This window comes from Aptenodytes patagonicus, unplaced genomic scaffold, assembly GCF_965638725.1.
Source record: "Aptenodytes patagonicus unplaced genomic scaffold, bAptPat1.pri.cur scaffold_43, whole genome shotgun sequence".
Taxonomy (NCBI): domain Eukaryota; kingdom Metazoa; phylum Chordata; class Aves; order Sphenisciformes; family Spheniscidae; genus Aptenodytes; species Aptenodytes patagonicus.
The window spans coordinates 946,324-970,541 of NW_027472001.1; the positions used below are offsets into that span (position 1 = coordinate 946,324).

General features: G+C 45.0%; 1 protein-coding gene across 2 annotated transcripts in view; it reads right to left on the minus strand.

The window, feature by feature from the left end:
* Positions 1–1,242: 1,242 nt before the first annotated feature.
* PKNOX2 (PBX/knotted 1 homeobox 2) overlaps positions 1,243–24,218 on the minus strand; it is a 57,107-nt gene continuing 34,131 nt past the window's right edge. For both annotated transcript variants that reach the window (XM_076363492.1, XM_076363491.1), the window contains exons 5-13: positions 22,452–22,591; positions 17,934–18,105; positions 14,510–14,698; positions 8,199–8,331; positions 8,020–8,117; positions 6,143–6,262; positions 4,262–4,338; positions 3,667–3,845; positions 1,243–2,889 (exon numbers count right to left, since the gene is read on the minus strand). In XM_076363492.1, coding sequence (XP_076219607.1) covers positions 2,642–2,889; positions 3,667–3,845; positions 4,262–4,338; positions 6,143–6,262; positions 8,020–8,117; positions 8,199–8,331; positions 14,510–14,698; positions 17,934–18,105; positions 22,452–22,591 — 1,356 coding nt within the window. In that variant the 3' untranslated portion in view covers positions 1,243–2,641. The remainder of the gene's footprint in view (positions 2,890–3,666; positions 3,846–4,261; positions 4,339–6,142; positions 6,263–8,019; positions 8,118–8,198; positions 8,332–14,509; positions 14,699–17,933; positions 18,106–22,451; positions 22,592–24,218) is intronic.

Sequence of the window (24,218 nt, forward strand, 5' to 3'; positions counted from 1 at the left end):
CTCAGCCGGCTGCAGCGCCGCAGGCAGCTGCCGCGACTGCAGCAGCAAAATTCAGCTGTGAATTCCATTTTGAGGGGATTTTTCCCATTTTTTGCTTTTCCGCAGCCCCATTTTCTGCTAAAATTTGTGCAAAATTCACCTTTTTTTCCCCCAGAAAATCAACCCATTAATTAGCAATGGGTCATTGGGGGGGGGGGGGGGCTTCCATTTTGGGGAGAATTGCTCAGTTTTGGGGTTTGTCACTCATTTGGAGGGACAGTCCCTAATTTGGGGGTCATTGCTCATTTTTGGAGAGTGTCATCCATTTGGGGGGCAAATTCAGTCATTTTGGGGGAGGTCACTTATTTTGGGGAGATTTACTCATTTTTGGGAGCATCACTTGCTTTTGGGGAGAGACATTCATTTTTGGGAGGATCGCTGGTTTGGGAGAGCATCATTTTGGGGGAACATCACTCATTTTGGGGAGTATTGCTCATTTGGGGGGAGAATCGCCCATTTGGGGGAAACATTTTGGGGAACATCATGGTTTTGAGAAGATCAATCATTTTTGGGGCACCGCTCCAAAAAATTACTCATTTTGGAGGAGAGACACTAATTTTGGGGACCATTGCTCATATTTGGAGGGCATCCCTCATTTTGGGGAATATCATTATTTGGGGAAATACCACTTTTGGGGGGAAAAACTTCAATTTTGGGGAGCATCTCGAGCATCTCTCATTTTCGGGGAGCATAACATTTTGGGGCAGCATCACCCATTTTGGGGTGGGTCACTCCTTTTTGGGGAGCATCACTCATTTTTGGAGAACATAACTCATTTTGGGGTGAGCATCACTCATTTTGGGGGAGAATCACTAATCTGGGGGGGGGGGGTTTGCCCCTCTTGGGTAACATCATTCCTTTTTAGGGAGCGTCCCTCATTTTTGGAGAATATAACTCATTTTGGGGTGAGCATGACTCATTTTAGGGGGGTGTGTAACATTTTGGGGGTGTATCACTCATTTTGGAAGAGCATCATTTTGGGGTAAAATCACATTGGAGCTCATTTGGGGGGGGCATCACTTTTGGAAGAATAAATCCTATTTGCGCCGCATCACTCAATTGCGGATTTGGGTCAATTCACCCATTTTGGGACTGCTTTGCCTATTTGAGGGGAGTTTTGCCCATTTTGGGGGGTTATTCACCCATTTTGGGGGCTTCTCCGCTCGCAGGAAGAAGCTGCCAATAAAATACAGCTGCGAAACCTCATCTCGTAGCACTTTATAATAAATGGCCATGAATTAATACTAAATTACAATGAATTCTTTATGAAATTACAGATTACATTCACGCCAGATCAGTATCGAAAAATAGGCTTTTCTGCCCATTGCATCACTCGGTTTTTTTTTTTCCCCCCGGCTGCTCGTTTTGTTTTTTTTTCTCAACTCTTCAAGAGCCAAAAAAAATGACAAAACCGGCAAAAAGCCGCAAAAAAAAAAAAAAAAGATCCTTCTTACAGAAACCTGCATTTACAGGAGGAACCTGCAGAAGAAAATTCCTTTATTATTTTTGCCCCGCATCACCCGGGTTTGCTTTTGCATTTCCCCCACACCACATTTTAAGGTGAAATTCGCCCTTTTGCTAGCATTTAAAAAAAAAACACCCCAAAATACGTTGGTTTTTTGCAGAGCCGCCCTCCCCCATGGCTCGTCTGGGGTAAAACCACCATTTTCCCACGCGGGTGGACAATATCAAGGAGAAACCATCTTTCCAGCAACAATATTGAATTTCCTTCCACCTGGGCAAATCCTGGGGGTCACCATTCAATTTTGGGTGAAAATCTGTACTTTTTAAACCCTTTTTTTCCCTCATTTTTTCCTGACTCGGTGCCAAAACGCCCTGGGAAAGTCGCTCCCGGCAGCCTTTGCCCCAACTCTGCGTCCAGTCTCGGCCCTTAAGGACGAGGATGGGGTGGGGTTTTTTTCCAGATTTGACGGGTTTTTAGCACATAAATTAAAGGATTTGGGGGAATTTCCTCCCTTTTCCAGAAAGTTGCATCCGGAGTCACCAAACGGCCACAGCATCGAGGCCAAAACAGGGAGGTTTGGGCAATCCGGTGGGTCAAGAGTGCCAAACCCTCCTCAGATCCGACCTGAAGCAGAATTTGCACTCGCCGATTTTTTTTTTTCCCCCCACGTGCCAATATTTATGCCTGTGAATCATCTTTTTGGGGGAAGAACCCAAAAAGCATCAGTCTTGGGGTTGGGATGGGTTTTTTTTCACCAAGAAATCCAAGTGATGGACGCGGTGGCCCGCGGTGAAAACCTGGTGTCGCCCAACAGCATCCAAGCATCGCATGGGGAAAAACAGCTTCCCCTAAAAACGCTTTTTCTTACCAAAAACGAAGGGAAGGGGAAAATAAAAATAAAACCTGAAAAAAAAATTAATCTGGCCACAATATGTGCCTTGTAAACATGTGTCCTTCACTTCCACACGCCGGCATGGTGGTCCCCGTGCTCCCGTGGGCAGCCGGGGCATCTGCCAGCGCCTCCAATTTGCTTTTTTCTCACCAATTTTGTTTTTTGTTCTTGCCGGGTTTTTTTGGCATTTTTGCGGGAGTTTTGTTTCCGGTGCCGTCAATGATTTGGGGAGGGCGCAGGAGGAGCTATTCCAGCGAGTCACTGTGGTCCAAGCCGAGGTCGGCGCTGGGCGCCGCTGGGAGGCCACCAGGCTCTTCCTCCAGCTCTTCCTCCTCTTCTTCCTCCTCCTCCATCTCGTCCTCATCCTCCTCGTCCTCCTCCTCTTCCTCGGTGCCGTCGAGGGAGTCGTCGTGGGCCGCCAGCATGGCCTGCTGCATGGCCATGGTGGCCGTGGCTGACGAGAGGGGTTGCAGGTTGTCCATGCTGAGCGAGCCTGAAATTAAAAAAAAAAAAAAATAGAAATAAGGACTCCCCAGCTAATATAAAAAGGACAAAAAAGTGCATAAGCCGAGAATAACCCAAGTGAAAAGCTGTACCTAGACAGAGCACCCTGTAGGGTGTCCCACCTGCCCCAGCCACCACCCGAAGTCCAACCCTTAATTTTTTTAGCTAATGTATCTTCATTAAATTACAAGAAACCTTCATTTCTCAGCAAGTAGATGCCCAAATTGGTTAGGCAGATCTTCTCTTCATCCTCTCTTAATTTCCACCTTCCCTTCTCTTCATCTTCTCTCTTCTCATCTTGTCTGCTCCATGCTCATCTCTGCTCTCTTCACCTTCTCTTCATCTTCTCTACTCCTCTTCTTCATTTTCATCATCTGTTCTCTCTTCATCTTCTTGCTTCCCATCTTGTCTCATCTGTCTTCTCATCTCATCTTCATCTTTTCAACTTCTTTCGTTTTGTCTCCTCTCCTCTCCCCATCTCCCCCTTTATCCCCTCCCCAGCACCTCAGGAGATATCCCAAGTGATGCCCCAGAGCGGGTGATCCTTGAGGGCTGTTCCTGTGCTGAGGAGATGGCACTGCCCCACTGCCAGCACCTTTGTGATGGCCAACTGGAAGGATCTTCTTGCATGAGCCACTTCTTCAACATGTTTTTCCCCACAGGGTGATAAAGGGCTCTAGAAATCCTTAATTGCCAATTAAGGCCATAATTTAATGCATGGCCACTCCATCCGGGAAGGGCAGAAGCCATCAGGGTTTGTCCTTACCATCAGGATTTGTCCCCGAATTGCCACCCTGCTGCTGCAGAACCCCAGCGGCGATGGAGTTGGGCCAGAACCGCTGGGTGGGCCGGTGCTGAGACTTGATTTTCTTGGCTTTGGGGGCTGGGTCCGGGTTGCTGGCGTCGAGCATTGGCTGCAGGATGCGCCGCCGGGCATTTATGAACCTTTCCAGGGAAAACGGAGACCATTCGAGTAAATAAGAGTCATTACATCAGTTTTGAGTTAGAACAATGAACATTATAACAATTTAATGAGGTGCAATGTAAAACCCTTTTGAAAGTGGCTGCATGGTCCAAAAAGCTGGGCTTTTACCCTGTTTTATTTCTGTGGCCTGTTACACCGTTGCATTAATTTTTCCAGCCGAGTTGGAGGCTGCTACATACTGGGTTGGCCAGGAGAGGGCACTGAGACATCACAAACGAACGCCATCGAGTAAACACACCCAAGCCCGTCTCCCAGAAATCATCCCTAACCGCCCGAGTTACCCCCCCCCCCAAAAAAGCATTATATAGCACGAAAATAGCGTGAAAAAAATTTCTAAAGCCAGCAAGGTGACTGCACGGGCCACCGCTGCGCTCACCAGTTGTTGACTTGCAAGAGGGTGAGGTTGGTTTGGGCAGCGATTTGCCTCTTCTCGTCCTCTGTGGGGTAGGGGTGCTGGGAAAAAAAAAAGAGAGGTGGGGCAGCAAAATGACATCCCTGTGTGCAAAACGGCAGCCCCGAGTGAAAAAAAAATGAAACACACCCACACCCCCACACCCCCACCCATTTTTTTTCATTTTCCCACCCCAAATTTGGTGGCTTCTTGCATTTGCAAGATGTAGGGCCTAAGGGTGGCATCCAAGAGCATCATGGTTTCCTCGGTGTCCTTAGGGCTTTTCCAAGGCTTTCCATCCAAGGCTTTTCCTTGAAGGAAAATACTATTTTTTTTTAGTATTAGCGATTTTCTAATAATGGTTGTTGGTAAAGGTGGGATTTGGGCTTCAAAACCCACTGTCACCCATAACGCTCCTTCTCAGGTGCATCAATAAACCACCCTGAAACATCTGCCATAGGCTACCAGCACTCAAAGCTTCAACAACTCCCTCCCAACTGTGCTAAAATCCTCCTTTCCAACCCCAAAAAGGAAATTATTATCAAACCAGCCCCATGTGTCATTTTTCGGAGCCCCAAGCCAGCGCCAGTGTTGATTCAAATGACTTGTTTTCCAGCTGTTTGCCCCCAAAACAGTGTGATTTCCTTGACAAAACCACCCAAAGTCATGCTGGAGACCCCCATCCCACCGGGGCCTCAGGGATGCCAAAGTGGTTAAAAATGGCTCTTTTTTGGCAAAAGTATCTCCATTTTTGGCATATTATTTCCAGGATTCCTTTCTCCTCCTGGTGTTACAAAACTCCCAAACCCAATAAAACGATGAGCATCAAAGCTATTAGGTTAAAAACCACATCATTTATGCTGCCAGATGGAGAAATCTCATGGGGAATCCCAAGCATCTTCTGACCATGAGGACCAGGCTGAGAGCAAAGGTCCAACCGTCCAGTAGAAGCACAATTTCTTTTAGTTTTTCAATGCAGTCTTGGAAGTTTCAAACCATGGGGCTCTCCTAGCACCTGGCAGAAAACTGTCTTCTAAATCCTTTTTCTGCTTGCAAATCTGCAGCCCAGCCCTCCAAAAGCACGGGAGATGCATGACGCAGCTTGGGATGGTGGCCCAACACAACGATGTTCTTGTCCTCAATGCAATAAATCAAAAAATCTCCCATTTAAAAAAGGCTGGAAAGTTCCCAACCAGCTGCTGCTCCATGTCCTGGGTCATGTTTTGCCCCAGGTTGCTCCTTGGAGCTGTTATTTTCCATCTTGCTGCTACCTTGGGCACCTCCCACCTTCCTGGAGACCCTCACGCAACTCTTCGCCACCAGCTTCTGAGGGATTTCTTGGCCGAATTATGCAGGGAAAAGGGGCTTTTTTTAGCTTTCCGCCCTTCTTCCAGCTCCGCTGATGGGAGAGCAATCTCCTTGCATGAAAATATCCTGGTTGCATCCTCTGAGCTCCTTCCATCTACCTACATCTCCATCCCCCAAAATGGGGCAATTTTGCAATTCTGCATTTCGACTGCTTGCTGATGTGCCACAACCATACCTGTGGGGCAGCTTTCACACCCCGGCTTGCTGGAAAACGGTATTTTGGAGCTGTTAACTGGAAAAAAACGCTCCATCACCCATCCGCTATAATTTGTGGAAGTCCCCCCTCCGGTTTTCTTTGCTTCTTCATGCATTAAGGGAGTATTTTTGCCACCTGCAGTGAAAACGGTCATCCCCAAAATACTCCCAAAATAAAACCAAAGCCACTTTGTGCCTCTGAATATAAATTCAGACAAACCACCACCTCGATTTGTTCGGTTTTGGGGGTTTTTGCCTTTTTTTCCCAGCTTTGCAGGGTGTTTTGGTGGCTGCGGTGCTCACCATGAGATGCTGGAAGAGCCATGAGCGCATGATGTTGGTGGCATGTTTGGGCAGGACGCCTCGCTTGTTCTTGGACTTCTTGTCCTCACCGTCGAGGAGGGAGGTGAGATCCAGGTTCACCTGCCGGGGGAGAAGAACAGGGAGAGAATTGGCTGAAAACGGCAATGGGCAACCCGAAAACTGAGCAAAACCAACACAAAAAATGAGCAAAACCAACACAAAAAATGAGCAAAACCAACACAAAATGGGAGTGGGGCGAGTGCAAAAAACATGAACTCATAGGGAGCATCCAAAATCCATTTTTTCAAAAAAAAAAATTTGCATTAAATCCTCATTTTCCCCCAGGATCTCTATTTAATATCTCTGGTTTTTTGCCAATGCTTTGCAAAGGGCAATGGGCTTTTTCTCCCTGCGGTGGCACCGACACAGCTGGGGACTGTGGTGCCGATGCTACGACCTTTTTCGATGTGCAATTAAGGGGGAAAACCCTTTTACCTTAAAAAAACAAACAAACAAACAAACAAAAACCCCCAAAAAGTTACTTTCTAAACCTGAGGTTAAAACCCTGCCACTCATTAACCCCTTGAAAACCTGCGTTCCTCACCCAGCTGATTTCCCACCACGAGGAGAAACGTGCCCGTTGAGTGAAAATTTGTGCTTTTTTCCCCTCCAAAAAGTAAAAAATAAACATCTTGCTGCAAGAGAAGTTTTAATGAGGTTGCGGGAACCGAACTGAAATCTCAGCGCTTGAGTTAAAAAGGGATTTTTTATTTTTTTTTTTTCCCCCAGCTCTTCATCAAAACACTTCTCCTGGATGAATTAAACATCAGGCCAGCAGGTCCCTGCGATTCCCCTGGGCGCCGGCAGAATAAATCATGCTGGCGGCGCGAGAAGAGCATCCGGAGGTGCTTGTCTGGGGCTCTCCCCCTGCCCCAATATTCCCTGCGCGCGTGTTTTTCGCACCACGGAGGGTTTTCCTGCAAGATTCAAGCCCGCGATGGAGAGGTATTAAAGAAAGAAGGAAAAAAAAGAAGCATTGCACAGGCAATAAAACCTGCCAGGGAGGTGCCACCCATTTCCCAAATGCCATTTATTTTTTTCTTTAAGGGGCTCCTGCAATTAAATTGGGGCGTTTCAGAAAAAAATTTTGCACGGGGGGGATTTTTGCTGACCTGCCCCCGGGAAGCAGCGTAGCAGAAATCGATGGGGTTTTGCCCAAATTCCTGGGGAATGGAGGTTTGGAAGAGATCACAGGCAACACAGCCAATGGGGATAGCAAGTTGTCCTTATAAATCCATTTCTACCCCAAACTGTCAACTTACTGCACGGATGCAGCCACGCGGGGAAACACCACATAGTTAACTGCAATTACAAAAAAGCAGCAAAACCAGAGCAAATGGCTAAAAAATACCCCAAAATCCTTACAGCAAGGAAAAAAATGAGTCATTCCCATGAGTGCTGTGATTGCCGTACTGGACAGGCGATGCCGGTGATCCCAGATCCATAATATAATAGCAACAGTATGTATCATATCATATCATATCATATCATATCATATCATATCATATCCTATACAATACGATCCGATCCTATACTATACTATAATATACCGTAATATAGTTAATATAATATAGTATATATTATTTATTATAATATAATGTAGCAATAATATAAGCATTTCTATAATTTGTTAGGTCGTTGCTATAATTTGTTAGGTACCTCAAAGGCGCCCAGCAGATGGATTTAATCAACGTTTCTTGCTAATTAAAAATTTAGGATACTCCAAGGGTTGAATTTATGGAGAAACTGGAGTTTTTGCTTGCTGCGGCAGTGCAAAATATGGCGTAAAATGGAAATTTGAGGTGGGAAGGTCTTACCTGGGCGTTGGGGATCTGCAGGGCACCGGGGGCGATGGCTTGGGCAAGGACCTGGCCCTGCGACGTCACCATCGTCACGGGCTGGTACAAGGCTCCACCTATGGAAAAAAAAGGCTCGTGGGGGTACCAAACCCCCAAATTTCTCCCCCCACCCCGCCAGCTTCCCCCGGGGTCCCTACCTGGCACAGCGGGTGAGCCACTGCCGGCGCTCATGGCCAAGTTGCCCGGCGGTAGCGCGGCCGCCGGCACCACGATGCCCGGCGGCGGGTTGGAGGCGGGCGGCAGGGCCACGGGTGAGCTCTGCAGCATCTCCTGCGAAAAGAAATATTAAAAACATGAATTTTAACATGCGGCGGGAGCATGCAAGGTTTTAATTTCCCCCCCCCCCCCTCCAATAAATATGCCCCATTGCCTTTTCTTTTTCTCTAGGTGGTTCAAGAGGCAAAACTGCAGAAAAAGGGGTTTTTCAGTTTGTTGCAATTGCAAAAAAAGATGGAAAAATAAGGATTTACGCTTTGCAAAGCTCCCACTTAGCATCTTCCCCAAACTCGTCCTCTTTGTGCAGCCACTATTTCCCATACGGAAAAAGGAGAAAAAAAAGAAAAAGATAGAGAAGTAGGAATTTCTTCGATCTTCTTCTTCTTTCCATAAATTTCTATTTTCTTGGTGTTTTGACTGGAACTGGATGATGCAGCATTTGCTAAAACCCAGGCAAGCACCACGGGTTCCCCGTGTCAGAATAATAGTAAAATAATGAAATTAATAATAATATAACCCAATTTGATATCATCCCTTGCAGTTTTAAACTAACTTCTTGCAAAAATGGGCATTTTTTTAGCCACGAGCTGTAATCTTATTATCAACCCCATCTCTGGAGAGCAGCTCTTGCATGTGAGAAGCAATTGGAAAAAGCCCAAATTGAATGATTATCTGCGTATTTAATGCAACATTTTGGGAAGGGAAGGCTGCTGAAATTGAGGATACAGGGGAATACAGGGCGATGTACCACGACCTCCCAGATGGGCAGGGTTTTTGTGCGTTATGCCCATAATATTTAGAAAAATCACCATTTCAAAATAAGCCCAAGATGACGATATATCTCTAATTCGCCCAGCTGTAATGGAAATAAAACTGCACTCATTTCTCGCAATAAAAATATTTTTTTCCCCTTTTCCTACCCATTTTCCCGTTCTGCATCACTTTCCTCATGTCCGGCTGGTTCTCAACTGTTGAACAAAATGCCAACAAAGGGGATTTTTTTTCACCTTTTTATTCAATTTCCCTTAATTTTGATGCATTTCTTCAAGAAACCTATATCTTGGCTTAAGAAAAGAGGATTTCTCTGGACTAGCGACATGCAACGACACTGGAAAAGGTGACCACGCAAACACGGTCGGGCCGGAAAAAGCCATAGCTCCTCTTTTCCTTGCAATAAAACTATAGATATGGTAATTTGAACACACAAATCAATTAATTTTACATCAAGAGATGATGCGAGCCCATCGTTCAGCGGGGAATTAGGGTACCCTTGTGTCCACGTCAATGCATTTCCCATTGCTGAGGGGAAAAAAATGTCATTTTTGGTCCTTTTCTTTTTTATTTTCCCCATTACATTCATGCTTCTATCAGCTTTTTCCCCATCAGTCACCACTGATTTGCCTGTGCAATGGTTCTGAATAAACTCTGATTTCCCTGCATGCTTTTGCTATTAAAATCCCTTGCTGCATTTTCCTCTCCCATGATGCCAAGCCCAAAATGTTGCAACCGACGCCTCTGCCACATGTTATTTTTGTCCTCTCCATTGACGATCTGAATATTATTTATCTGGCTATTTTGCTGCAATTGCTGTGAATTTTTGCTTCGCCTCCCAGACATTCCTTTTCATAGCTAAATTAATAAAAAAATGCAAATACGACCATAAAATACTTGTACTCTTTTTTAATATCCCTTCCCCATCTCCAGCCTTTTGGGGGAAATGGGTTTCAATTTGAAAAATGAGGATTTCCCAGCATACGGAAAGCAAAAACCGGTTGCTTTTGCATGCACTTGGACTTGGCTTTTGCTAAGCGTCTGGCCAACAAACACAGTGGAAATATTCATATAAAACCAAATGTGGTTCTTGGAGAACCTCAAAAAGCAGTCAGGTACGGCCAGGGGTGACCAGAGATTTGGACCAGCCTGAAGACCTCCAGCTTTCCTCTCCTGCCTTGTTTTTCCATGATTCCTCAAAAGAAGGGCATCCAGAAGACCGTTTTTGGAAGTGCACTGGGAAGAAATAATTTGGGATATCGGAAAATGGGAACAAGAAACTGCCGTTTCCAGATATAGTGGTCAAAGCCATTTTCAACAGAATTTTATGATGACAAAAATTGCATTTTTTTGGTGGCGTAGAGGAAAACTGTCCCAAAACACCAGCTGAGTGGTGTCCAAAAAGGCAGAATATTGGTAATTATTAGAAAAAGATACGGAAGAAATTCATGGTTCTGCAACATCACTGTGAAACCAGGGTACCCAATGAAAGTGGAGGCTCTGCCTTAAAATAAATACAGATATCTCCAAGAAGATTTAAAAAATATATTTTTGCATACTAATTGCCTTGGATCGCAAATGCCAGCCAAATTGTATTACGCTTGTGATTTTGCTGCAAAACTGTTTTATATTTTAGGACTCAAAGAAGTTGAAATGTTTCCGGCAATTTTGAAACTTGAGTGTAAAAAATGTATCACTAGGTGTCTCTGCAGATCCACATCTTGGCACTGACCTTCCGCGGCTCTATGGCAAAACACGATTTCTCCGAATTAAAAGTCACTTTAATGAAGAAAAAGACCTGGTACGTATTGCGTCGCACAAAAAAAAAAAACTCTTATCTCGCAATAAGGCAAGTGTCAAAGACCAAGTGCCCAAGTGTGAATAAGTGCCAAAATTCAGCGCTACTTGGGCTGATGTCCTTCCCCTTGCGCTTTATGATACAGCAATTTATTTTTGGGTGGCACGCATGCGTAAAAATTGCTGTCTTATCCTAACTTTGTGAAATTTATTTGTGCTTGAGTAAAGCTGGGAAAAATTGGGGTTAGCTGGAGAAGAAAGAAACCTGCGAGTTTGCTGAGAAAGAGTTGGCCAAACTCAAACTCGTGTAAGAAGATTCGTAGAGCCCCTTCGTGGATGGATGAATTGGATTTAATCCAATTTAAATGTCCCTGGCAGTGCTGTGGTTCCCAGTATGATTGGCTTTGCGGTGGTTTTTTTTTTCCTGCAAGTGGAGTCAACTGGAGAGCAGCGAGGACCACTTCGATGTCGAAGGAAAGGTGAACTGGTTTACTGTTAAGTGTTGGCTTCCCCCGCCTCCCCATGCAACAAGCACCTCCCCTCTCCTCTCCTTGTCTGAAAAACTTGAAAAATATTCATTAAACGAAGGGAGGGAGTTAAAAAGGGTCCGATGAGGACTCAAGGGAAAGGAATGAAGCCAAGTGGAAAACAACCAAGAAAAATGGAAGATTGCTTGGTGGATTTGCAGGCCAAAGAGGCTAAAACTCCTCCGCAAAACAAAGTAGAGCACAAAATGAGAAGGCGTTGGAGAAAACAGGGTAGGAAAATGTCTACAAGGTACTGACGGTTCAAGGACGGCTCACCACACAGGAAAAAACCCTAACTTTTCATCCAAACTTGGCCAACACCAGGAGTCATCTCCAGACTTGGTGACACGAGATTTCAGCAACAGTGGAAACGCCTCCGTTTGCCCAATTTTCCCATCATGCACCTGTCAGGTTCTCGCTCACCTCCAGGCATTTTTGCATTTCCAGAAATTCTTGCATTTTTCATCTTAGAAAGTACAAATAACACCAAGCCAAGGGCCATCCTTTTTGAATACACCAGGGAAATCCAACCGCGATTCTCCCGCGATGACATTTTGACAGCTCTGGCCATTGTCTTCTCAGTTTTGATTGACATCCTTGTTATTGCATATCCTTTTTTTTTTTTTAAGCAGGCTGTCCCATGGTAAAAAACTTTGCAAAAAAATGGAAATATCTTGCTTTCATGACCAACCTGGTGTATCTGCTCATAAAATGATCAATGCCCCTCCCATACCCTGAGAAAACCTATTTTCTGAGAAACCTTGTTCATCGATACTAATCACATTTCCATTATTTAGAATTTTTTTAAAAATTCCTAAATTAGTGGCCCCTTAGCTGTTTTACCTGCCCCCAGCATGAGATTAATAGTATGATAATTAGCGAAATCATCCCACTTGCTGTTTTTTAAACACTGATCCCGTGATTCTTCAGCTCTCTGGAGCATCCCCAGCTCTTGAAACTCAACTGATGGATATAGAGTATTTCCACCCTTTTTTTTAAGCCTTACCTATGCAAATTCAAATATACTCAATGAGTCAAAGCACTCAGGCACTTGACATTGCTTAGCTGGATAATTAGAAAAAATTTGCCATTGTATCGTCATCCTCATCCAAGGACCAGCTGAGATGGTGGCTCCTTCTGGTCTATCACTGTGAATATTTTGGCTCCCGTTGCCTGCTGAAAAATCCCTTCGTCGCTGTGCCAGCATTTCCCCTCCAGTTGGGTCTTTCCTGGGTGTGTTCCCATTTATTTAGCAACTGCCTCCAAATCCTCACTTGAATTTCTCAACTTGAGAGTCTTGCCCGGAAGGGAAACATCAGCAGCTCCGGGTTTGCAGGAATCAGAGGCGCTTGGTACCTCTCCATGGGCCTGATTATTTTCCAAAGACTTGTGCTAATTTTCTGATACAATCCCCACCTCTTTGTGAAGCACTAAATCCTCATTACTTTTCCTGACCGATGCATTCTAATTAGATCAACACTTTAAAAAAAAAAAAAAAAAGGGAAAGAGGGAAAAAAAAAAAAAATCACAATAGCCACAGGACGGCTTTCCATCTCATTAACTCCCTCACTTATTATTTTCATGAAAATTACTGATAAAAAACGTGCATCTCCATTTGCTGGGACCGGGAGCTTCGTCGGCTCATATCTAACATCTCTCTCATCACCGGGATGCGAGCTGTTGCCATGGCGACGCACAATAATAGAAACTAATAAATTACAAACGAGATGCTCGTTGAGCAATTATTGTTCTCTTTTATGCAAGTGTCTTGCTAATTTTGATCATAAGGAATGCTACCATAAAGCAGCGAAGGGATAATAAGTCCATTTCTAGAGATTATTAGAAAATAGAGAGAGGCCGGGTTTTTTTTAGATCAATGATTAAGTGGTTTGGTGCTTTCAGGAAACCCAAATAAGAAATAAAACTTTTTTGGGGGCTTTTCCCTCCCCACGCTGAGGGAAGAAAGTGGCCACAAGCGTCATGTTGGAAGCTTCAAACTCTGCAGCACTTGGAGCTGAGCTGCTAAAATCGCATTTTTTTTCCTTTCCACCACCCTAAAAATGCCCTGAAAAGCCCTAAAAAAGCCACCACCACCTGCCTCCTTTCGGGGGATAGCTCCAAGAGCTGCCTGGGGACACCCTGGCTTATTTTGAGTTGGCTGCAGTTTTTTCTGGTGGGATTGTGCAACCCCAAATTTCATTTTCCCCAAAAAAAATCCAGTATCTGAGAGAGGGAAATCCGTAAGGGACATACAACGTTGCATCAAGGAAGTTTTTTGGGATGCAACCAGCCAACATTTATTCCCTGCACTGCAAATGCACATGAAAACCCCAACCCATGGGCAACTTTTTTTCCAAATATTAAGTTAAAATCCCTTATTTTGCCCCAAAAGCCACCAAGGTGCAGCTTGGTTTGGCCATTTCAATTGATATTTCTGCAATTCTTGGGCATCTCCTTGTACTTTCCCATTGTGCTTGAGGCACCAAATGTTTCCTTCTCCCAGCTAAAACCCAAATTACACAGAAAAAGAAGTCAAGGTGGGAATGTTGATCATGCTGGGGGAGAACTGCAAGATGTACCAGGGCAAAAAAGGAGCAGCGAAGCCATAAAGGGTTATCTGAGACCCAAAAATCTGTTCAGCTGCCTTGAAACAAAGACAAGAACAGGGAGAGGAGGAAGTGGTAGAGAAAATCATGGTGTTTCTGTCCCTCCCGCCAACAAATAGTATTTTTTCATGAAAAAATGCAAATTTCTTGTCCATTTGGCCATGTGCTTGCACGGCTTCTGCAATTCCTTCCCCCCACATTTCACTGCTGCAACATGAGTTTAGGAGAAGCCCTCATCTCTCCCTTTTGCTGAGACACAAACATTGGGGTTGCAGCTCTGCCAACCCCATGAAAAGAAAGGCCATGGGAAAAACATTAAAAAAAAGAAAAAAAATCACCGCAGCATCATTTATTGCACCATATGAGCAAGATATGGGCTATTTTAAATTATTTTCCTCAGCTGGGGATGGGTTTTGATGCATTTCCAGGAGGCCACAAGAGCTGTAGAGCAACCCCCCAACGTCATTGGCCCAACATGCCCATTGGCCAACGTGCAATGATGATGATTACCGGTGATTTTTAAGGCGTTACCTGGGGGTGGAGGCTGATGGAGGAGGGGTTGGGGGAGTAGGGCCCCCCCAGGTCGTTCCTGAGTAGGTTGTCGCTGTGCATCTTGGTTTTGAGGCAGGTGATGTAGCGGTTGCAAAAGTCCTTGCACAACTCGTTGACCTTCTCCAGCTCCAGGAGGTGGATGCGCAGCACCTGGATCGCCTTCACCATCTACGCAAGGACACAATGGCAGAGTTAAAATCATTTTTTTCCTCAACGCATCAGAAAAAACCCCCAAAAAACCAACATTCTCACCCAAAATGTAACCTGGAACCGATCCCTACAGCAGAATTAAACGCATTTCCTTTCTCAACACACCAAAGAAAGCCAAGAATTCAATATTCTTGCCCAAAACCCATCCCAGAGCCCATCCCTCTGCACCTCCACACTTCTTTTCTCTCCCCATCAGTCATATCTCTGAAATCCCAAGAAGCCAAAATTCACAAAAATTACCGTTGCCTTCATGGGAATTGCTCCGTGTGCCCCAAAAAAGTCCAAGCCAAAGCCCTGGTTGTCGAAAAGTGTTTGGTTATTCTCTGGAGGCCACTTCTTCTAACAAGATTATGGGGCTGCAACTCTGCCATAAGCTGTTACCGGTGCAAAGCCTGGGCCTCATTAAAACGTACCCCATAAACGTTAAAAAATTTACACATAAAACATTCCTCTCGCCAAGCTGAAACCTTAAGTTTTACAGCCGCTGTTTGAAATCTTGCATAATATATAAAATTTCAGCTATTCACTCCGGGGCAATAAATCCAGTTTTATGTAACAAAGCGTCTTTGCATTTCAAAGGGTGTTTTTAACTTGCAAATTTTAGTGGTCATCTTTACAAACTGCGAGTCACCACGGTTGGGAAACATCCCGAAAAATCCAGGGCCAAACTCGGGTGGCGGCTCAACGACGGAGAAAGCGAATTTTTGTTTGGCAAACAACGACGATGATGGGTTGTAGCTGGAAAAATTCTCTTTCTTTGCTTTTTTTTGGCTTTTTTGTTTTTTTTTTTCCCCTCCTCCGCAGTTGGTGTAGGCAAAGCGCAAGGTGGAGGCGTCGGCGCCCTGGCTCTCCACATCCTCCCAGGGCTCAATGGCCATGAAAGTCAATATTCAAGGGCAAAGGCAAGAAGACCTGACACATATATGTATAAAAAATAAATCTCTCAATTATCTCAGCTCATTTGCTTAGGGTCTCATTTTATGTCCCTGCTCCGCTGCGCCGTATATCTGTCCGGATAAAGAGTTACAGTCCAACGGCGTACGTGCGCGGGGTTGTAAAAAATACAGATGCTGAATTAATTGACTGTGTGGCACTCGGCAGCTGATTGAGTTGATAATGGTGAGATCTGACCTTTTTCTAATTTCTAATTATGTGCATCTCGGCGGTGAGGAATACATGACTCTTATTCTAATGATAGCTAATGCTGCTGGCCTTTTCATCCCTGCTTTGCCATCACCAATTTCTGGGGAATCGGTGGCGTTAAAAAAAAAAAACACAACAAAAAATAACCAATAAAAAAGGACAATGCAAAAAGGGAAAAAGTGTCAGCTCAGGAACAGGTGGAAATGTTGAGTTTTGAGCACCGCAAGACTTCTTCAACCGAAATTCCCTCCAGTTGGCGCCTCCCACCAACAGGAACGGTCCTTCTTCAGCATCACATTAACCATCTCTTCTGTCTTGATGGAGGCCAACCACACTGAGCAACCTGGATGGCTTTTGGAGAAGTTCTGGGCATTGGGTAGAATAGATACATACAGATACGTCCTAAAAATAGGGCAAAAGTACATATATATATATGAATATGAATATATCCAGTGCTGCAAGATCATACGTGGGATCAATGCAACTGCCCATGGCCAAATTCCACCTCAGCAGAAAGAGTTGCTCCAAAACATGCCCAAAAACCGTGATTGGTGCGGGTTTTTTTAAGAAACCACCAAAAAAACCCAGTGAAAATGGCCTCTGTGGACGCATCTCCTGCACTGACCATTTGCTGGAGATGTTTCACCTTGACATGTGTAGGAATAGGTTTTCCTGCCCCAAAATTTTAGATTTTTTTTTTTTAGCTTCAGCTGGCTTCATCTCTCTCCTCTTGCTAGATCATTGCACCCATTTCTACGTAATTTAATGTGATGGGGGTTTTTTTGGTGCACCTCAACATTTGATGCATGTTCAGTCCCAAAACTGAAATAATCCAAAACATTGCTTTTTTTGGTTGCTCGTCCCAGAGCGATTTCCGTTCTTGGCCATAAGACATTGCAAAATGGGTTTAGTAATCTGCAAACAGGGCTTTGCATGGCCTGTAATTTTTTTGGAGGGCTTTCCACAGACTCCTAAGCCACTCTTGATTTAGGGATGTCGCAAAACTCTCCTCCATGAGCTGAAAAGATGCGGGATTTTAATCCATCTTGAAACTGTTTCTTGCATTTTTAGGAAAGCAGTAGTGTTTGCACTTGGACGAGCATTGCTCCTTTTTCTTCCCTTCGTGACAGGTTGTTGGACAAACTCACCTCCTTGATATCTCCAATATTTGGAAAAAGCTGCCTGTGAATTGCCTGATTTTGCTTCTTTTCTGGGATGGAAATCCCTCTGCGACACATCCCAGGGGACACTCCATCCCTCGGGGAAGCTGTTTTGCTCTTTGCATCATCAGAAGTGGGTGAAATTGCCTCTTTTGACCTTAAAAATCTGCTTGCGGAGCGCTGGGAGGGTGCACCAGGATGGTGCCATGGACCTGTTCACCCACACGCTTGCCATGGGGACCACATGTAGAGGCTTCCTGGACAAAATAATGGGATTTGAGGATGTTTCCTGAGGTCCCTGCAAGAGAAAAGCTCCACCCCAAGCAGAGTCTTCTGAGGCACCTTCCAGCAGCAATGGGTACGGTAGGAAATTTGGGTTGCTATGACAGGGAAGCCACCAAAAACAGTCCAAAGTGTCCCAAACCATTGATATGCATCACCCTTTTTGGAAAAAGCTCTTATTTTGCCTTGTTTCTAGGACAAGAGCTGGCCATCACACTTGAAACAAGATGGTGGCAGACAAGAACGCAGATGCTATTGCATGTTGCACCGAAGAGCAGTAATTCCTGCAGAGATTGCAAGTTTGGGGGCACAAAACAGCCATCAGTCTTGGCTGTTCCCAGGAAATGCGTTGACCCCATGGCGTTTGTGTGGGCAAACTAGCCAAAAATTGGACAGGGGTTTGTTCCTACAGGCAATCTTATGGAAAAGGTCTCAGAGGTCCTGGAGAAGGTCTCACAAGGTCTGTGGAGAACATTGCCAAGATGGCCAACACTACAAACTGAGCTCCAAGACATTGCCCAAGGTGGTAGGTCTCCATAATTCGTTCCTCATCCCCTACTGTCTCCCCACCCCCCAAAAACCATCTGTCAAGCCCCGGATGCCTCTACCAGGTTGTCCAGCTCGGGGTCATCGCTGAAGAAGGGCTTGTGCTCCTGCTCCTGCTGGTGGACGAAGTTCTCGATGTCAACGTCAAAGCTGGCCGAGGTGATGCACTCGGAACCCTGCGTCGCCTGCTCGCACTTCTCAAAGAGCAGAGTCAGCAGCGGGAACAGCGGGTGCCTGCAGAGGACAAAGGAGACCCCCCCATAACACCCACTGTTTCAGGTCCCATGTCCATTTTTACCCCACACATCCATTCCCTCCCAGCTTGCAAGAGCCTGGTGATGCAAACCTCACTCCCAAGCCAATGCTGGAAGTGCTCCCTCTAGACCTTTTCCAACCACAAAAAAAAGCTTAAAAATTGCAAAATTCACCATCTTCTCCACCAGGAGATGACCTCTCCCAACGTCTTGGTGCTTTCCATCATTGCACCGAAGCTGGCATTTCCAAAATGTTTTGCCATGGGCAAAAAGGTTTAGCTTCGGGGTGGTTGTCTTGGAGTCATCTGCTGTCCTTGTGGCTTTGCATTTTGGGGATCAACATCAGCACCCGCTCATCGATGGTAGTATTTTACCCCAAAATGTCTCTCTTGGTTGGAGACACCAGATGGGGATGAGCTGATATTTCTACGTGCCTGCAGCACCCTTATGGACCGACCTTGCCATGGGTTGCTCCTCCACCAGGAGGTCTCTTTGCACCTCTGTCAAGCACATCCATGTCCGTCCACGAAGACGGGTCAAATCCCACTTCTTTCTTACCACAAGATGATTCTTAGAAAACAAAGATTTGCAATTCTTCTTGCAAATCCACGATTCGCTCTAAGGATTAGAAAACAGGCTTGCAATTCTTGCAAATCCACAATCTGCTCTAATGATGATGCCTAAATCGATCCAGTATGAAATGCAAAAATACATACAGCACCAAAGCACGTGGAGAAGAAGGGGATGAAGACCATGAGCTAGCGCAACCCTCAATGAGCCTCTCCAGCTGTGCAAATTGGGAAAAAAAAAAAAAAGAAAGTATTTACGGAGTCTTTCAGGGGAGAAATGCAAAACGCTGTTCCAGGGATGGTCTCCCCCAGCACCCCAGTTATCCCAGCACAATGGGATTTGCTCCACCACTTCATCTCCAAAAGATGGCCCAAAAGATGATTATGAATCACTTCCCGCTGGTCTTTTCCGAGCCGGAGTCAGGCGAAGGGGTTAAACCCCTTGGCTAAGTCTTCATTTGCAGCCGCTAATACCGCAGCATATTATAGTTTAATCTGTCCTGATCCCGGTTTAATGCAAGATTCATCGAGGCTGGAGCGGCGAACGGAGGGGGGGGGGGGGAAATAATTTCATAATTTCGGCAGCCCCGCCGGGGCTTAGCTGAGGGATATGAAAGGCAAATTCCAGGCGGCGGGCTGAATTATTGGGACTTATGAACCGGCGGCTCAGCGGCAGGTGCCCGCTGCCATTTCCAGAGCCGCTCCATCAATTAGGAGCAAAGGCACGGAATTACCCCAAGGATGTTTTGGGGGGTTTTTTTGGGCGGGGGGGGTGGGTTGCAGCCTCTGAACAATTTGTAGCCCCTTTGCTTTGAGGGGTTGCATGTACTGAGGGGGGGGGGGGGGTTAAGGCCGTTGCCGGCATCATCCTGCACTGCTCAGTATTAATAATTGGGGCAGTGCTGCCCCTGACCCCCGTGAATGTCTTGGAGCGCTGGCAGGGAGGAGGAGGGGGGGTGGCACGTGGCTGAGGGGAGGATGGTTTGCTTTTTATATGGGAATAAAATGAAATGAAATGAAATGAAATAAAATAATAAAATAAAATGAAATAAAGTAAAATAGACTAAAATAGGGCAGACTAAAATAAAATAAATAAATAAATAAATAAAAATTAAAAAACCAAAATAAAATAACATAAAGTAAAATAACAAAATAAAGCAAAACAAGGGGGAGGTGCAAAACCCCCAAGGGTGGGTTAAGGGAGAGCACCGAGGCTCCTAGTCAAGCGCAGTGTCGAGGAGCAGTGAAATTTGGGGTTCTGCCATGAGCTGTACGCTGAATTGTTGTTGCATTTTTTTTTTTTTCCCCTTTTGCATGCAAAAAAAAATATGCCGTTTTTCTCTGTTTCCAGCCTTCCTGTGGCCACAACAGGCAGGTGAAGGGAACGGCCACCATGGGGCTTTGCAGGTGGAGGCAGTGGCATGAAAATTGAGAGCTAGAGCCCATCCTTGCTATGAAATTGGAGGGGGGGGGGGAATAGATGGATATCCAGGATGCGGGGGGAAACAGGAGGATTTTCCCCACCGTGGGTGTTACGGAGGTGGAAAATCACCCCCACGGCACAAGGAAGAGTTTGGGGGTTGAAAAAAATCTGATTCTGCTGAATATGGTTTTGCCAAACCCCCTTTTTTTTTTCCCAGGGAATCCTCCAAATAAAAGGGCTGAACCAGCCCTGACATTTTCCTGCAGGAGAGAGGTCGTTCGCAGCCACTAATAAAAAGGATTCGACACAGGCTAATAAAGAGAAATGAATTCCTCTAATGGCCTAATTTCGCACCTTCAGCAGGGCTCTGCCCGCGAGCCGGCGGCACCGTGGGCACATCACAACATGCATTTTTATTTTATTTTTTTCTTTAACCCAGCTCCAATATACGCCTGTCCTCCCTCCGAAGAAAAAACCAGAAAATAAAATTAATGCAAAGAAATCCGTCCGCTTCCCACTTGGAAAAATCCAGTTTGCGGTGCTGGGGTGGTTTAGGCATCGGTTCCCGCAGGAACATCATCTTTACTGGTGCAAGATCTGTCGGGAAGTCCCAGCCCCACTGTTGCATAAAGCGAATAAAATACTTTAGCTGGGAAAAAATTGCAGCAGAGAAGTGATGCTGCTGGACCAGCCCCTGCGAAGATGCTCCCACGCCAAGCAGGGAGGGGGAGGATTAATTTTTTCCCCTTTTTTTCTATTTTTTTAATGGGTGATAAACCTCCCACTAGAGCATAAAACCCGGCGGGGTGACTTGTCCAGTGCTTTTGATATTTCCCGGCGCATTTTTCCCGGCGATTTCCCTCCAGGTTGATCAACCGACACTTACAGCCGCTGCCTTCTGCCTTGGCGCGATTGTTGAAAATGAACAAAAATCCATCGTTTCGGGTGGAGGGTACAGCCCTGGGAGGGCTAAACCCCCCTCCCCGTGTGCATTCGATAGCTAACGACAGATACACACACTGTATAGGTGAATATTCAGATTTTGCATGCAGCAGAAAAGGGCTCGTTGGGTGTGTTTTTAGAGATAAAAATATATTTGGGGGTAGTTTTGGCTGGTACCCAAAAATAAGCATCCAGGTTTGGGCGACCGAGTCCACGCGTGGGACCAGCCAACAATTTTTGCCCCACTTTTCTGGGTGGGAAATACCTTCAAAAAGGTATTTCTGGCATCTTTTTGACCTTCAAATGAAGGCTGTAAAAACTCCAGAGGGTTTTTTGCTTTTTTGTTATCCCACAAACGCTGCAAAAATCCATGCAGAAGTGCAAAGAAAAGGCGGGCTTTTTTCTTGAATGGCCTCCTTTGCCTTGAGAAAATTATATTTCCATCATTGGAAAAAATCTTGAGACCCGCTTTGAATAATCCTTTACGTTTTCCTGGAAAACCAGTGGGTTTATTCCATGCCTTCATCCGCCTTTCCACACCTTTCGGACTCATAATATTTCAATATTTGGAGTCAAAATATTTTAATTCCTTCACTTCCGAGGTGCAATTTTTTGGTTTACAAGCCCCCACGGCCCTGGCCATTAATGGGGGGGTTAATCCTTAATCTTAAACCTTAATCCTAATTATATTACAATCTTATACATTACTGTTACATCATTACTGTATACATTGTAATATTGTAAATAATTACATATCACTTACATAATTATATATTTCTTCTATAATTATACTATTTACATAATTATAGTGTTACTTACTCCAATTATACGATAATATTACTGCATATATTACAATATTATATATTATTATCTCCAAAGAGACAAAAAAGGGGACCGAAGGGACTCATCCATCCCGCGCCCGTTGCGGCTCGCACCCCGTATGGGACGCATGAACTGCGCATTTCAGGTTAATACGTGACTTTACTCCTTCTGGGTGCTTTTTTGGCCCCAAATCGCACGGTTTCGCTAAAATAAAAAAAGGCTAATTTGGGCTTTCTGGGGGGGGGGGTGTGAAGATTTTGCGGGGGGCGGTGTGTGTGCTGCAAAACCAGGTCCGCGAAGGAGCTCTGCCACCATGCGCTATTATCGATAGTTATTATTGCTAAAAAAGGAGCTAATTGCTAATCCCCCCATTCCTGTGTGTTAATTAATGCATTTGAATAATAGCGGCTTAATAAAGCATTTTAATAATGAATGCATCAACGAATCGATGCATTAACCAACGCATTAATTAATGCCTCGCCGAAGCGACGCTTTAACAATGCATTAATGAAATAATGCATTAATTAATGCATTAATCGATTAATGCACACTGCTCTTGGCTTGCATCACCTGTAGACAGCTCGCTTGTCGGCCTCCAGCTGTGCCTGGGGGTCGCCGGCCGCGGCGGGTACTGGCGCGTTGGTGGCCGCCGCCGGCGTGGCGAGATGCACGGGCTGTGCCTTGGTGGGCTGCTGGGCTGTGGCCGTCATCTGGGGGGGGGGGGGGGGGGGGGATAAAGAAGAGGAGAAAAGGAAGAAAAGAAAACAAAAACAGGGTTTATTGCACTTTTCCGCCCAGTTTTGCAGCCTCCTGCACTGACTTGTTAAAATTTAGGAGGAGGCAGCCCCATGATGGGGCTCTGAGCGGGACGGTTTGGGGCGGGGGTGACAACACATTTGCATTTCACCTAATCCTGGAAGCAGCAGGATTGGGTTTTTCCCACTTTTTCCACTTTTTACTCGGGGAAAATACAGGAAAAAAAATCCCGACATCCTTATTGCACCACCAGCAAAGCAAAGGCGGGGGGGGTAATTTCTTAAGGGAGGCTTTGCAGAAGTCCTAGATTAAATCAGCTGCAACGCTCGTCTCCTGCTTGCCGCGATTTTTTTTTTCAAAGCAGGTATTATTGTCTAGACACACAGGCACTTTTAAACTTCCTTCCAAAATTACGCGAGCCTCTTCCAACTCGCCAAGCCCAGGCATGAATCATTTTTGCACTGCGAGAAGCCAGCCAAAAAAAAGGAGAAAAATAAAAAAAATCAGCCTTTATTTTCACCCGTGCCCAAATCGCCCGTCTTTAGCCCCGATGCTGTCCCAGATCGCCGACGCAATGGGAATCGCAACGCGCCGGGGCTGGAAATCTGCAGGCAAAATTATGTCTGCTATGTGATAAATCATTCTGCTAACTAACGTTTTGCTTTTTTAAAAACTGCCATTATTTTAGTTAAATGTATGTATTTAAGACGTGAGCTGCGTGTGTGCCAGCGCACACGCAAATCACTGCGCATCCTGCCAGCATCACCCCCAAAACCGCCACCCCCACGTGTACAGGATTGCACGTATTTAGGGGCAATTTCCACTTAAAATTAACAATTGCATTAAAGAAATCTGAATTATTTGCTGCCGGGCTGCAGACGGGTCCGACGTACGCCACACGATGCATCGCTTCATCTTCACAAGATTCGGTTTAAAAAAAAAAAAAAAAAAAAAAAAAAATTCAGAGAGAATTTTAACCGATTTGGGTGCAAATGCATCAGCAACCCCCCCAAATCCGGTGGTTTTAGCGCAAAGTCTCAGTGGAAAATTAACGCAAAGTGGGTGTTTCGCCTGCTTCGGTGTCGAAATGTTGTAAAAAAAATCAGCATTTGCCTGTTTTCACCAGTAAATCTTCAATCCTCCCTTGAGCTGGGTAGCAAAAGGAAGTCTCTTGCTAATTATATATATAATTTATTTATTTGTCTAATATACTTATATATTCATTTCTGTGTTTAGTTATATATAAATAAAATAGCTATATATATTATTTATTTGTCTAATATACATTTCTGTATTTATATAGAAATATTTTTATATTTTATTTGTCTAATATACTTCTATATTTATTTCTGTGATTATTTATATATAAATAAAATGTTTTCATACACACACACACACACAGAGATATATAAAAATACATATGTCTATGCCCACAGTCTTCTCCAGCCAAACTCACCCTTATACTCAGGTTCTTGGCATGAAAAAAGCAGATTTCTCGCCTCCCTTAAAAGCTGCGTAAACCCGAGCTGGGCCAAAACCGCGGCCCCTTTTGCTTTTAAAATGTTTGACTTTAATATCTCC